Genomic DNA, 14342 nt, shown 5'->3' on the forward strand with positions numbered 1-14342 from the left:
TTTGTATTTGTTGTCAAGGTAATCATTCCATCCATTTTTTTATTTTAAAAACGGTTGATTAACCAATGAAAACGTATTATTTTTTACTTAAAATATTAAAATTTCTTTCTTATAAATTAAAAAAGTGCAAACGACGTATTTAGTCCCAATACTTTACACCATATTTCAATATGGTCTCAAACATTTTAATTGTATCAATTTGGTCCTTAACTTTTTGTGTTATATCAATTTAGTTCTTGTCATTATATCTTAGATGAAAATTGCTAATTTGGTTAACAACCAAAATAAAAGATTAGTTTATTGTCACATTAACGGAAACTAATTATTTTATTTTGGTCATTAAGTATGCCAGTAATTTCCATCTAAGAGATAATAGTAAGGATTGAATTGACACAATACTGAAAGATTAAAGACCAAATTGATACAATTGAAAGGTTATGGACAAAATTGAAATATGGTATAAAGGATAGAGATCAAATACATAATTTACCCTAAAAAAATCTAATTTAAAAACAAATAGAGTAAAACAAAAAAAAATCATAATCAAGAGTGTTGTGACTCGTAATAGTAACTTATGCGTATAGTAGCTAAATTGATGGTCTATTAAAGTGAGAAGAGTTTGTGTCTAATGCATCAGTCGCATTAGATATGTTAGGATACAGACACAAGTCAATATCTTATCGTGTCTCATAAAATTTTGAACAATTTCTTTAAATTTAAAAAAACAAAAAATTAAAGTCCAACAAATTCATCTGGTTAAGTGGATCCAAACCCGATCCCATTTGCACACCTTCAAAACTACCCGAACCGAGAGGTGGCACACGCTGAACCTTGAAACAAACAAACCCGCACGTTAAATTAAGGAGAAATCCAAATTCTGATCCCAGGTTGTCTTAATTTCATTTATTTTGTCCAATCGTTCTCAATTTCAGACATTTATTTAAAATCTTTTCCAACGAATCCTAAATTTTTCCATCCAATACTTTCCTGCGTTTTCTTAGGAACCGAACAGATTTTTATCAACTACCACCACCTTTTGCCAAATCGTGATCTATCTATAAACTATTTCTTTCCCCAAAATACACAGGAAATCAGAGAGAGAGAGAGAGAGAGAGAGAGAGAGAGAGTGTAGAACATGCAACAAAGGTTGAAACTTCAGCAACAACAACAAGAAGCCCTAATGCAACAAGCCCTTCTTCAACAGCCTCACATGTACCACCCTGGTGTCCTCGCTGCTGCCATGTCTCAGGTATATTTTTTATATATATATATATACGTGTGTGTGTGTGCATCATTTTTATTTTAATTTCCAATTCAATTCAATGTTACAATAAATCATTATAGTTGCAATAAATCATTATAGTTTTGTGTACTTGGTACGACCTTAAATTTCGTGCCTAATTAATGAGCCTTTTCTTATGGGTAAACAATTGTGTTTTTATTTTTTTAAAAGAATGGAAAAAATTAATTTATTGTACTTTAATTTATAATGACTTGGAATGGTGGGGTTGCCCCATGTTATGTCTAAAAGGTTGTTTGTACCATATGTAGTTGTAGAGACCTATGGATTTTGTTTGATTTTGCACCATTTTTGTTGTCGCAACACTTTACATGTAAATACGTAGTGTGAATTCATATTTTTATTTTGCATATACATCAGATTTCAACTATTTGAATAAGGATGTGATTTGCTACTTGAAACTAATGTGATGTCTAATCTTCTTTGTGTCTTTATTTTTTTCCCCTTATGCTTAATTGGCAGAATTATAGCCCTTGATTATTCTCTCTTTTGCCTTCTCAAGCACTTTGCTTCTATATGTATTTTGTGTTATCTTTTTAGTTTGTATTAATGAAAGTAGCAATTATTAGTGTGTGTATAGTTAGATTTTTTGTTTTATTTTCTTGTGTTTCTTCGTTTGATTTTATCTAGGATGTTAGCTTGTAGTTGCTAGGATCTTTTTATTTTTTTTATTTTTATTTTTATTTTTCCTTCTTTTTTTTTTTTATATTTTGCAGATGGAGCCTATCCCAAGTGGGAATCTGCCTCCTGGCTTTGACTCGACTACATGCCGCAGTGTGTGAGTGCTACGTAACCGTTCTTTTTCTTTTCTTTTTAAAATTTTCTCCTCTCTTTGCCAATGACTCTGGCTCAATTGGCACCTGAGGCCCTTGCAAGCGCTTGGAGTGTGAGGTCGTGGGTTCAAGTTGCACTTGGTGTATGTGTAACTTACCAATAATTAATAAAAATCGCCTATGTATCTTTTAGCCTGAGGACATCTTGTGTTTCATGGTCTGTTTAGGTTCTGTAGGCACTTTCCACCTAATGGGACTTCTATAACATCAAATTAATGAGAAATTGTAAATGTAGAAGGAAGGATTTGTTTGTTAGCTGGTATTCCTTTTTTATCACATTGCTTTTTAAGAAATCAAAAGTTTTATAGCATAAGCATGATGTGTGCTGGTTTACTTAAGATGTTGTATTGCTGTATTTATTTTACTTGATTGCCAATCTAATTAGCTTGATGATGTCAGCTATGTAGGAAATATTCATGTAAATGTCACCGAGAAGCTTCTTGGTGAAGTTTTCCAGACTGCTGGGCCTCTTGCTGGATGCAAGCTCATCAGAAAGGATAAGGTTTGATTTAGTACTCATGTATATGTTGCATCATTACTTGATCTTTGTTTTGTCATTGTACTAGCTTTGTTGGAACATCCACTGATGTTCTTAATTTCTTTAGTTCTTTATAAATATTTATACATTTTTTGAGTGAAAATTCATATATTTTTTTACATGGTACTAAAATTCAAGATTTTTAATTTAGTAAAGACATCAAGGTCTTGCTAAGATGACATACTAAGCAATTAGTGCAAAAGTTAAGTTGGTGATGCAATCTTTTGGCAACTGTATGCTTCAGCCATTTAAAACTTCCTGTTATATATAGCTATTCGTTTTCTGTAGAAAATTCTCATGATGTGGAGGGTAGGAAAATTTCTCACTTACCTTCTGTTCCTCTTCTTATTGTGGTGATTTACAAGCGTTTCAGCTGAAGATGAGGACATGTTAACCTGGAAATATTTGTGCTTAAAGCTGAGAGTGAGGGGTGCGATGGATTAGAAGGTGGGGGACACCTTCAGGTCCTGCTATCCATATGGTTCCTGAAGTTGTTGCTGTTCATTTCTAGAGTTGAAACAGTGAATCATAATCAATTTTCACCAATAGTGCATTTTAAATAAAGCCATTGAGTTCTAGCTCAAATGGATCTTCTTCTCCTTGAAAGAATAAGGTGGAGGGCGACGTCATAGGTTCAACATGCACTGGATGCATGAATAATTACCAATTATAAAAACAGTGCATTCCAGATAAAATGAGCCACCACTATAGGAAGTTTATTACTGTAAACCAACTTGTGTGGGATGACATAAGAAATAAATCGGTTTCCCTTAACTTGAGTCAATCTCCATGGGATGACATGAGTTCTTATTTATCGAATAGCTGTTTGAACCTAGGGGTTTTTATCATGTGGCCTTTTCAATGAACTTTTAACTCTTCACCATCTTGTGTGAAGTTGCCATAATCACGATATATGTTCCTTCTTGTCATGACTAGCAAATAAATGGCTCTGATAGTTTTTTCTTGTCATGACTAGCATCTAACTGGGTCTAACGTATTTGTAAAAATATAGGAGGCAACTCACCTGTTTAATATGTCCTATACCTGAATAAAAACATTTCTTTATTTGCTGAAATTATTCATTGTCTGTGCCTTACTTTCCCTTAATTGGATTTGCTTTGATGGCTTGATTCGTCATTGTTGCAGTCATCATATGGTTTCGTGGACTACCATGACCGGACATCTGCAGCCCTTGCAATAATGAATTTGCATGGGCGCCAACTGTAAGCATTCACTTATTATACATCAACTGTGGTCATTTTAGTCCCTTCTTTGGAAAATTTAATCTTGGTATTCTGTTAGGCATTGAACGAGAGGGCAGGGATCTTCTTTATACATATGTATATGTAAAGAATCTATTGATAGATTTCTCATCATTTGGAAATTAAAAAATTATGTTATTAACTGCTCATACAAGTATAAATGGACTTTGCCATTAATGCTCCTCTTTCCAATTAATCGTTTTAGTTCTCAAATCAGCATATTTCCTCATTTTTGGCAGTTCCACATATATCATGATGCTTTAACTTTCATTAAATGTCTTATTCCTTTTTTTATTTTGATTTATGGTCTTTTGGTTTTTAATGGCTATTCCTTTTTGTTATATTACAATTTCAGTTATGGTCAGGCACTTAAGGTGAATTGGGCATATACCAATAACCAGAGGGAGGATACTTCAGGTTACTTTAGGCTTCCATTCTTCTTCATCCTGCTGATTGATTTTGTTGCTTGTTGAGTGCCTTTTATTAACATTCATATGTTTTTCCCTTTTCTGCACTTTAAAAATCATCAGGACACTTCAATATATTTGTTGGTGATTTGAGTCCAGAGGTTACTGATGCAACATTATTTGCGTGCTTCTCAGTATATCCTAGTTGTTCGTGAGTTCTTCATTCCCTTGAATATTTCCTTTTATACTATTTTGTCATGAGTAGGTACCAGATAAGGGTTGCAAGCCCTAGATTTTCTGATGACTACCATATTTTTGTTACTGGCAACATGTCCAAGACAAAAAGTTTATGGGGGAATATACAAATGTTGTTATTTAGTTGCCCCCTTGTGCATGTTTTGGACCACTCTAATTCATGTGGTGTCTGTTAAGATATTTGGTTTATGATCCTTTTGCTTTCTCATTTATAGTGATGCAAGGGTCATGTGGGATCACAAAACTGGCCGCTCAAAAGGATATGGATTTGTTGCTTTCCGTAATCAGCAGGTATTTCTTTAAAAAACTGTTTTGTAGCATACAGTACAAAATAATGGCTGTATAAATTCTTTACTCACTTTAAGATGGAGATCCATGAAGAAAAATAGTGTTTCATCAAAGAACAGTTAAGACTGTTGGATATGATTTTCCAAATGAAATTGAGCCAAATTTATTCTTTACTTATAAATTAAAAGAAAGAGCCAAAGTACTCCACCTAGATTTTTGGGCACAAACGTTACAATATTGTTTTGTATTGAGAGCATTGAGAACATTATGTTAACAATATGCCAAGTTGACAAACTTATAACATTCCTTATGGAATTTTTTTTGCAGGATGCACAGAGTGCCATCAATGACTTGACTGGTTAGGCAGATTGTTCACCTCCATTGCCTTTTTTTATTTATTTATTTATTTATTTTTTATTAAAAATAATCTTTTTGTGAATAGTCTAGTTTTCTATCCTTCCAGGAGCTGATCTGTTTTTCCCACCATCATGTAGGTAAATGGCTTGGAAATAGGCAAATAAGATGCAACTGGGCGACCAAAGGTTCTACTTCTAGTGAAGACAGGCAAATCAATGAGAATCAAAATGCAGTTGTACTTACAAATGGGTCTTCAGGTAGCATGAAACCTTCTACTTGATTCTGTCCACTATGTAGAGTCCCGGAAAATCAGGACAGTGCCTTTTTAGGGCCTATGTTGCCAAGTTTCTGGTTGCTACATTCACTGGAATATGCTTATGCATGTAATATGGAATCACAGCATACAACACAACATAATCTCACACTTGATAGCCAAAAGCCAGGGTATATCAGCAATCTGACTATGATTAGCTTTACAGAAAATCAACAAGTGTGCCCATTTACTTGAAGTATAACCACTCACCAAAAGTTAAAATAGCTTGGGTGATATAGAACTTTGTCCCAGCTAGTTACCAATCTGGTTACTCTATTAATTGGGTGACAAGCTGTTTTTATGAGGTGTATTTTGGTAATATTTGTGGAAAACACAAAATAGCTTATGGTCATTGATAGACTGGAAAGTGATATGCCTAGCAGACTCAAAACAAAAGCTTTGAGTTAGGATTTGTTAGGGTGTTCATTCACATTTAATAATTAAGATGCTTTAAGGTGTCATTAAGTGCAATACATTAAGCCTTGACAATTTATATTGAGCTATTGAAGGATAGGGATACACGATACATACACAGACATACATATATAATAGGTTAGTATACAGCACATGCACTCACATGGGATTGAATCCACCACCACAACCCCCCCCCCCCCCCCCCCCCTTCTCTTCCCCTCTTCTCTCTTCCCCCAAAAAGAAAAATCTGTGTGGCAGGTAGTGGGGGAGGAGGCATTTGGTTCAAGGACCATTGGCATGCAATGACGAGTAAAATAAAGGGCTATGGAGTGAGAAGTCTTCTTTTCTCCTTGATGTGTCTTAGGAAATTTCTTAGCTCAATAGGCTCATGAGAACTTTAGGAGTAAGTATAAGAACTGATGTCAGGTTGTGTCAGAAGAGCTAAGCTCATATATTATGTGGCCTCTTTAAATTTGACTTATTTCCTGCTGTATCCCAAGTATGTGCTCTAATTTATGATATGCTAGGCTAGAATTGGCTTGGAATATCTGGATTTTGACAGCTATTTTCTTTTGTTTTATTTGTTTCGTAGATGGAAGCCAGGAGAATATCAATGAGGAGGCTCCTGAAAACAATCCAGCATACACTACTGTCTATGTTGGCAACCTTTCCCATGAGGTAATAAGAAATGCATGGAATTTTCTTAATTCTTGCACATAGCACATTAATGCAGGAAAGACTTGTTGTCTTTGTACACTGGAAATAGTTTTGAAATTTGAGAAATTTCTATATTATTTTAGTAAGATTAGGTTAGGTACCAGGTTTAAAAGGGAATAGAATGGGGTGGGGCCAATTTCTCTTTTCCCATTCCTGTGCCACCCAGGTGAGACCCCTTCCAATACTGTTCTGTACTTGTGTCTGGGCGAACTTTCTTCCCCATCTCTGCTCCACCTAAAATTTGACAGCTCCATCCCCATTTACCCCCAACCCTATGACACAGGACAGCCAGAACAAAATTGAAATAACGAAAAAATAAAAGATATGACCTAGGAGTCAGCACCTAGGGTAGACTTGGAGTCAGCATCAGACCAAAGAAAGACCAAACGGCCATTGTTTTCATTCATCAAAATATCAACTATCTCTCAAGGAGTATAATAGGTTGCTTATAAGGGATTGCTAAACCCTAATTCTAATTGGCTAGGAAACCCTAATTGCCTTATTACAAAAATAACCTTACTTCTAAATTAAAATACTAAAAACCTAATAAACTAATAGGACCTAAAACATAAAAATACAATTGGCTTGCAAACATAAATAATATTAAATAATAATTTTCTTGCATCTCCCGCATCATTCTCCTTTGGTTGGAGAAAACTCGACCTCGAGTTTTAAAGTATTGAAAGATTAGGATGTTGACAAATAACACTTGCTTCAAGTCTGAAATCACCTTAGGAAGCACAAAGAAAAGAAAAACTTTGAATTCCACCACATCAAACTCATTTGGAATAACAAAATCAATGTGTGGAATTAGTATAATTTCTTCTTGAACTTTATGAACCATAGGAAGCATTGTGGTTTTAACCTCTTCGACTTTACCAAGATGTAGATCTTCAAGGATTGTGGAGGGTTGATCAGAAGCACGTTCAACAACTTCAACTTTCACATCATGTGCACCCTCTAACATGGTACTCTCTTTAGGCGCCATCTCTTCACCTTGCTGCTCTTCAATAGATTCATTTCCTTGCACGCATGTTAAAGCAACACTTGTCGAGGCATGTACGTCTGTGTCAACATTAGGCTTTGGTGTTGCAGGAGGATTCTCCATGACCAAGATATCATCATCAGTGTTGTCTTCTATTGAGGCAGCAATAAGTTCATTGTGATCTAGTATCCTTGGTTTCTCAATTAAATCGGTTTGAGTTTTCTTTTGCTTCATCTGAGCAATCCTGTCTTGAACATTTTTTATGAGCTTTAAAGATAATTCCTTTAATTCCTTGGTAGATTGTTCAAAAGTGTGCTGAGGACATGAAATGGGATGAGGATGAGGATTCATCGTATTTGCTTCAACTTGAAAAGTACTACACTAAGATTGGGGTAGATACTTAGCTCGATAGTATGGTGACAAATACTCATCACAAAGCTTTTCTTTCATATCTTCCCACACAGTAATGGCAGGTTCATACTGCATATAGCAGAAATATTCAATATTCTCCCATAACCTTTGTGCTTTACCTCTTAACTTCAACTTGGCATACCTAACCTTTTTGTTATCTGCAAAATTTGCTTGCTCAAAGAATTGCTCCATCCCATTCATCTAGTTGACAAAATCTCGTGGATAAGTTTCATAACCGTCAAAATAAGGTGCTTCTAATATTACCATGATTCTCTAAAATAGTGCTTCAACAAATAGTTGGAAGTTGGAACAAGAACTTGGATTGTTATGATGTTCTCTGGACAGATTGTTGGAATAGGCTTCTAAAACTATTCTCTCAAATAGTTGCTGGGACTCGGCTGGTTGACAGGTTTGGATTTTGTGGGCTAGGTCTTTTTTTTTTTTTTTTTTTAATAAAATACACTGCTGCTTTAAGACACTACAGACACGGACTTAAAAGAAACTCAAAGTACAGACTAAAAAGAACTCAAACCACGGACTAAAAAGGACCACTGAAACTAAAAGAGACCGGCGATGGGCTTGCGGTGCTAGGGACTGGCGACTGTGGTGGTGCGACAATGGGGGCATCGACGAGGAAGAGAGTGGTGGCAAAACATGGAGGAGTGGTGATGATGGTGTTGGTGGCGGTGGCTGATGTTTGTTGATAGTGTCGGCGGCGGTGGCTGGTGGGTCGGCGGCTAAGTGCTGACTTGTGGGTTCCGGCGGCTGGTGGGTGAAGGTTGCTGATGGGTCTCAACGTGGGTCTCTTCTCTCTTTTTTTTTTTTAATGTGAAACACAACTGTACGACAGCTTTCTTGCACCAAGTAGAAAAAATGACAGAGACAACCCTTTGGTGGAGAAAAACACGATGGTGAGGGATTTTTTTTTTTTTTGGGTGATATTTTCTGGCTTTTTCCTGCGGTGATGCTTCAACAGATCGATGTTTGCTCTGATACCAGCCACCACCGCTGACACCATCATCACTACTCCTCCATGTCTTGTCGCCGCTGTCTTCCTCGTCGATGCCCTCGTCGTCGCACCACCACAGTCACCGGTCCCTAGCACAGCAAGCCCATCGCCGGTCTTTTTTAGTTTCTGTGGTCCTTCTTTTTAGTCCGTGGTTTGAGTTCTTTTTAGTCTATACTTTGAGTTTCTTTTAAGTCTGTGTCTGTAGTTTCTTTTAAGTCTGTTTGAATTTCTTTTAAGTCCGTGTCTGTAGTGTCTTAAAGCAGCAGTGTATTTTATTTAAAAAAAAAACTGACCAAGCAGAGTCTAGGCCCGTGACAGACCAGTCCAAGCCTAGTTCCAGCAACTATTTGAGAGAATAGTCTTAGAAGCCCATTCCAACGACCTGTCCAGAGAACATCATAGCAGCCCAGGTTCTTGTTCCATCTCCCAACTATTTGTTGACGCACTATCCTTGGGTAGACTTGGAGTCAGCAACAAATCAAAGAAAGACCAAGCGTCCATTGTTTTCATTCATCAAAATATCAACTATCTTTCAAGGAGTACAATAGGTTGCTTATAAAGGATTGCTAAACCCTAGTTCTAATTGGCTAGGAAACCCTAATTGCCTTATTACAAAAATAACCATACTTCTAAATTAAAATACTAAAAGCTCAATAAACTAATAGGACCTAAAACATAAAAATACAATTTGCTTGCAAAAATAAATAATATTAAATAATAATTTTCTTGCATCTCCCGCATCACCCATTTTCTCCGTGAATATATATATATATATATATTTTTTTTTGTGATAAATAACGGAATTGTATTAATCAAAAAATCCAGATACACCGGGGGTGTACATGGGTAGCAGTACATCAAACTCTTAAATTACAAAGATCAAGCATTTAAAAAAAAAATTAGAACATGGAAAAAGATTAAAAACCAAACTCCAATCCAGCAAGGTGTGGTGAAGGAGAGATTTAATTTCTAGAATAAACCATTCCTTCCTCTCAAAACATCTTGAGTTCTGTTCTCGCCAAATACACACCATAAGACACAATGTGGTACAGCCCTCCACAAATCTATGCGTCGATGTCTACCGAAGGAACCTTGCCAGCTCGAAAATAAATCAGTAACGCTTTACAGCATAACCCGTAGAAGACCAAAAAGAGCCCATACCTTAACCATAACTTAGAAGCAATAGGACAATGAATAAGAAGATAATTCACTGATTCTCCACTCTTTTTACATATATAGCACCAATCTACAATTGCAACACCCTTATACCATAAGTTGTCAAGAGTCAAAATCTTACCTAAGGCAGCAGTCCATGAAAAGAACGCAACCCTAGGAGGGATCTTTGAACGCCACACAGGTTTCTAAGGGAAAAGAGTGTCAGGAGTTGAGGAAAGGGAGAAGTAGTACTCACGCACTTTAAAATTCTTACTCCTTGCCGGTTTCCAACAAATTTTGTTTTGCTCCTCTCCATTAAGAGGCATAGAATATCCAAAAAAGTGTATAAATGTTCCAATTCCCAATCTTGGACATCCCTAGAAAATTGAAGATCCCAGTGAAGCCTTTGGTTAGGAAAGTGCATCACATCCTCAATAGAAGACCCCTTATTACAACTAATGCTATAGAGTTCTGGAAAAGCCTCCTAGAGAGTACAACCCACACCCCACACATGATGCCAAAATTTAATTCTATTACCAACACCAACCTCAAACTGATTCATATCTCTGCATTTTTGCATACAAAGTCCAAGCAGTGTGTTTGGCACAAGGAGAAGGTAAAATGATTATTTATCAAAAGGAAGTCTAAAATTTTAAAAGAGAAGAAAAACTAGAAAGGTTCCCAAGGAAGTATGGATCAAGAGATCATAAACTTATTAAAAAAAGGGATCAAGAGATCATAAGATGTATAACACTGAAACTCTGTTACTTCAGAATTAAGAAATCCTTTGTTATCAAATTTCTCATTGATATTGCAATCTAATCTTTTAGCTAAATATCCTAAGAAAGAAAGCAGGCAAGAGAAAAAGAACCCTGGAATATGAGAGGAATGGTGCGGTAGGGTACATCTTCAAAGGAATCAATAAGATATCTACGTATGTTATTTTTTTTAGAAATTACTTAACTATGCTAGGGAATTGCTGCATTTTTTAGAAATTACTTAACTATGCTAGGGAATTCTGTAACTGAGGCAGGGAAGTATTAAATCCATACCTGCCCCGAATTCATGCTGCATTTTTCCATCTTCCCCAACCACCACCTGGCCTATGTTCCAGTTTTCTCCATCCTTACTCCATTGTTAGAGGGGCCATGCAAAAGCACTTTCCTAGTTAGCGTACCTATCATAGTATTCCAAACAAGTTTAGAGCTTGGCCTTATTTTTTATTTTATTTTGGATTTTGCTGTTAAGTAAAATAAACAAGTCTGAATGAGCATGTTGCACCTTCAAGCCCAAGGTCTTCATGAACAGCTTAGCTCATGTGCTCTCCGTATCATGAGGTCCCTCAAACTCTTTCTTGATGTCTTGATTCATTGCAAAAACTTTTTCTTTGCTTCATTTTAGTTTTTTTGGTCATCTTGAATTATTTTCTGGTATCAAACTCCATATGTCTTTTTGGTTAGTTTGTCAGTTTATTTTCCCATTTCCTAAATTTTAAATTGTAATTAAGGTCCAATGGCATAAACTAATTGTTCAGTTTCAAGATTTGTTTTTAAGTTTGTACGTCCTCCCTGAAATTCTGGTGTTTGCGTTTAGGTAACTCAAGCTGAACTCCATTGTCAGTTTCATGCTCTTGGAGCTGGGGTTATAGAGGAGGTGCGTGTCCAGAGGGATAAAGGATTTGGATTTGTTAGATACAACACTCATGAAGAAGCAGCCTCGGCCATTCAAATGGCTAATGGGAGGATAATTCGTGGCAAACCCTTAAAGGTAAGAAAACCTTTACTGGGAGGTTGTTTCATTTGACAGTCACTTAGTGTCATTCCCATTTGAGCATAATAATAACGTATTCTAAGGTTGTGTTTGGATGAAAAATTAAAATTTCTTTGAATTTTTAAAATTATGGAATTTAAATCAATGGGAATCATGGGATATATATTTAAAATGAAGAAATTCGAGTATTATGACACTTAAAACGATGGTGGTAATAGTGGTGGCAATAACTTGGTGATGGTATGGTGTGCCATGATTTTGGTGTAGGCGGTGGTTGTAGTGGTGGTGTTGGCAGCGGTGGTAGTGGTGGTGCTAGCAGTGGATGGTGGTGGTGCAGTGGCATAGTGGCGTAATGATGGAAAAATGGTGGTGGTATGAGAATGGTAATGTTGGTAGAATTTATACAATGACACATTGTATAGAGGATGTGAATCAGGTCTTGGGTTCAAGACCCTTTGGATATGTGTAACCTACCCATAAAAAAGAAAAAAGAAGAAAACCCTTTGCAATGGGGGCATGGATGCATGACTACTTCCTACCAAACCAGTTTCCTATATGCACAAAGATTTTCAGACACCCCCAAAAAATTGTGTATTTTTTATGAGCTCATCTTAAACATAGATTATGGAATGCCTACGAGCGCATCAACTTGAATGATTATAATGTAATAAAAGAAAATTTCTTTATGAATAAATTATTTTGGTCAACAAGACCGGAAAATGTGGAACACAATAAAATATTTTATTAAGGCGATCAGGTGGACAGGAGAAGATAGTGTATATGGAACTTGCTGGTTGTTACTTGTATTTGGAAGTAAACAACAACCTTGAGGCGCTCTAGATTGTTTTTTAATCTTTCTTCCTGATTTTGGTTTTAGCAATTATGTTGTGCATTGTTGTCTACATGGAAGTGGGGACCTCACTGGCTCAGTCTTGCCAAATAGGGTGAAAGGAAAAAGAAAAAAGAAAGAAAGAAAAGAAAATGAGAACAAACTGAGAAATTAATATTTTTTTGCCTGGCTTGCTGTTAGGAAAACATTTATACGTTTGTCTGTGGCCACTAGGCAGTTTAGAAGAATAAGTGCAGATTGCTATTATCTGTGATTGGTTTCAAAAGAGGACCTATGAGGTCCCATGGCAACATTATGAGAAACACAAGCGGTACTGTGTTACATGATTAATGGCTGTAGTGGAAATTACAACCAGCATTTTTACCTGCTTGAAGAAAATATTTATATTTTGGATGCATGTGTGTAGTGCTCGTGGGGTAGCAAGCCAACTCCTCCTGGGACAGCTTCAAATCCATTACCTCTTCCAACTCAACCATATCAGATACTTCCAACTGCTAGTATGAACCAAGGCTATTCTCCAGCTGAGTTGTTGGCTTATCAGCGCCAACTTGCTTTAAGTCAGGCTGCTGCATCTGGCCTCTCAGGTCAAGCTCTCGTGCAGATGACTGGACAGCATGGGCTGGCTGCAGGATCCATGGGATTGAGCTCTGGGGGATCCCAAACAATTTATGATGGATATCCTAACAATTCGTCCGGCCAACAGCTCATGTACTATCGTTAGTGGTGTTTTCAGCTGAATTCTTCCCCTCTTTTGGGTAGTATTTATAGTAAATCGTTTTTCTCTTGGTTTTTGTCAGTATACTATGGGCTTTCTGCTTGAGATGTGAATCATTCTTCAATAACTTTAAATTTTTGATACCTTATGTTGTATCCTGTAAGATATGTTCTGTTTGGCTTTGTAACAGGGTCTTCTTTTGGATTTTGTTTCCTCATTCATGTCAATTGCACGTGGATTGCTGTAACTTTTCATGTTAACAACATTTATCACATTTTCCCCAGTTCCTTGAATTTTTGGTTGTGTTAAAATCATTGGGAAAAAGGACATAAATAATGCCTATCACCAAATTGTAACAAATTTGGTGGAGCTCTCTGCCTGTGTCTAAACTTATGTTATCACATCTCTGAGCAGTGGCCTGGGAAAGGTGCTCTCGTATGTTCATAAACAGCATACTTTTTCTAATTTTTCATTTGAAAGAATAATTAAGATTTGGAGGGAGCATAATAATCAGACTTCTTAGGATTAGGAGCAAAGAGGGGACCAACTATTAGCATTTGTTTGTAGGGACTTTTTTTGCTTGGTCTCGGGCTTGGGGAGTCACTTTTAGGGATTCCATTCCATCGCATTTAGATTCCCTTTTTTGTTGTACATAATTCTCTGTGTTGCTTTTTCTTTTTCTATACATATTATTTTTGGCTGCTTCATTTTTCTTGTATGAAGTAGTTTTTTATTAATAAAATTGTCTTACCTACAAAATAAC

General features: G+C 36.3%; 1 protein-coding gene across 1 annotated transcript; it reads left to right on the top strand.

The window, feature by feature from the left end:
• The first annotated feature begins 793 nt into the window (after positions 1 to 793).
• Positions 794 to 13872, top strand: LOC115971492 (oligouridylate-binding protein 1B-like). The gene is made up of 12 exons (XM_031091446.1): positions 794 to 1249; positions 2017 to 2078; positions 2533 to 2635; positions 3818 to 3894; positions 4289 to 4350; positions 4464 to 4551; positions 4811 to 4886; positions 5211 to 5241; positions 5378 to 5497; positions 6560 to 6645; positions 11838 to 12011; positions 13271 to 13872. Exons 1-12 carry the CDS (start codon positions 1136 to 1138, stop codon positions 13583 to 13585), a joined length of 1308 nt encoding a protein of 435 aa, XP_030947306.1. The 5' UTR covers positions 794 to 1135; the 3' UTR covers positions 13586 to 13872.
• Positions 13873 to 14342: the final 470 nt, after the last annotated feature.

This window comes from Quercus lobata, chromosome 12 (genome assembly GCF_001633185.2).
Source record: "Quercus lobata isolate SW786 chromosome 12, ValleyOak3.0 Primary Assembly, whole genome shotgun sequence".
Lineage (NCBI taxonomy): Eukaryota > Viridiplantae > Streptophyta > Magnoliopsida > Fagales > Fagaceae > Quercus > Quercus lobata.

Bases quoted from the DNA above. Each gene is read 5' to 3' on its own strand.
- LOC115971492 (XM_031091446.1), top strand. From the start codon at position 1,136: ATGCAACAAAGGTTGAAACTTCAGCAACAACAACAAGAAGCCCTAATG. The intron at 3,895-4,288 runs GTAAGCATTCAC...TTACAATTTCAG, and splicing joins AATTTGCATGGGCGCCAACT to TTATGGTCAGGCACTTAAGG. The intron at 4,552-4,810 runs GTGAGTTCTTCA...TCTCATTTATAG, and splicing joins TCAGTATATCCTAGTTGTTC to TGATGCAAGGGTCATGTGGG.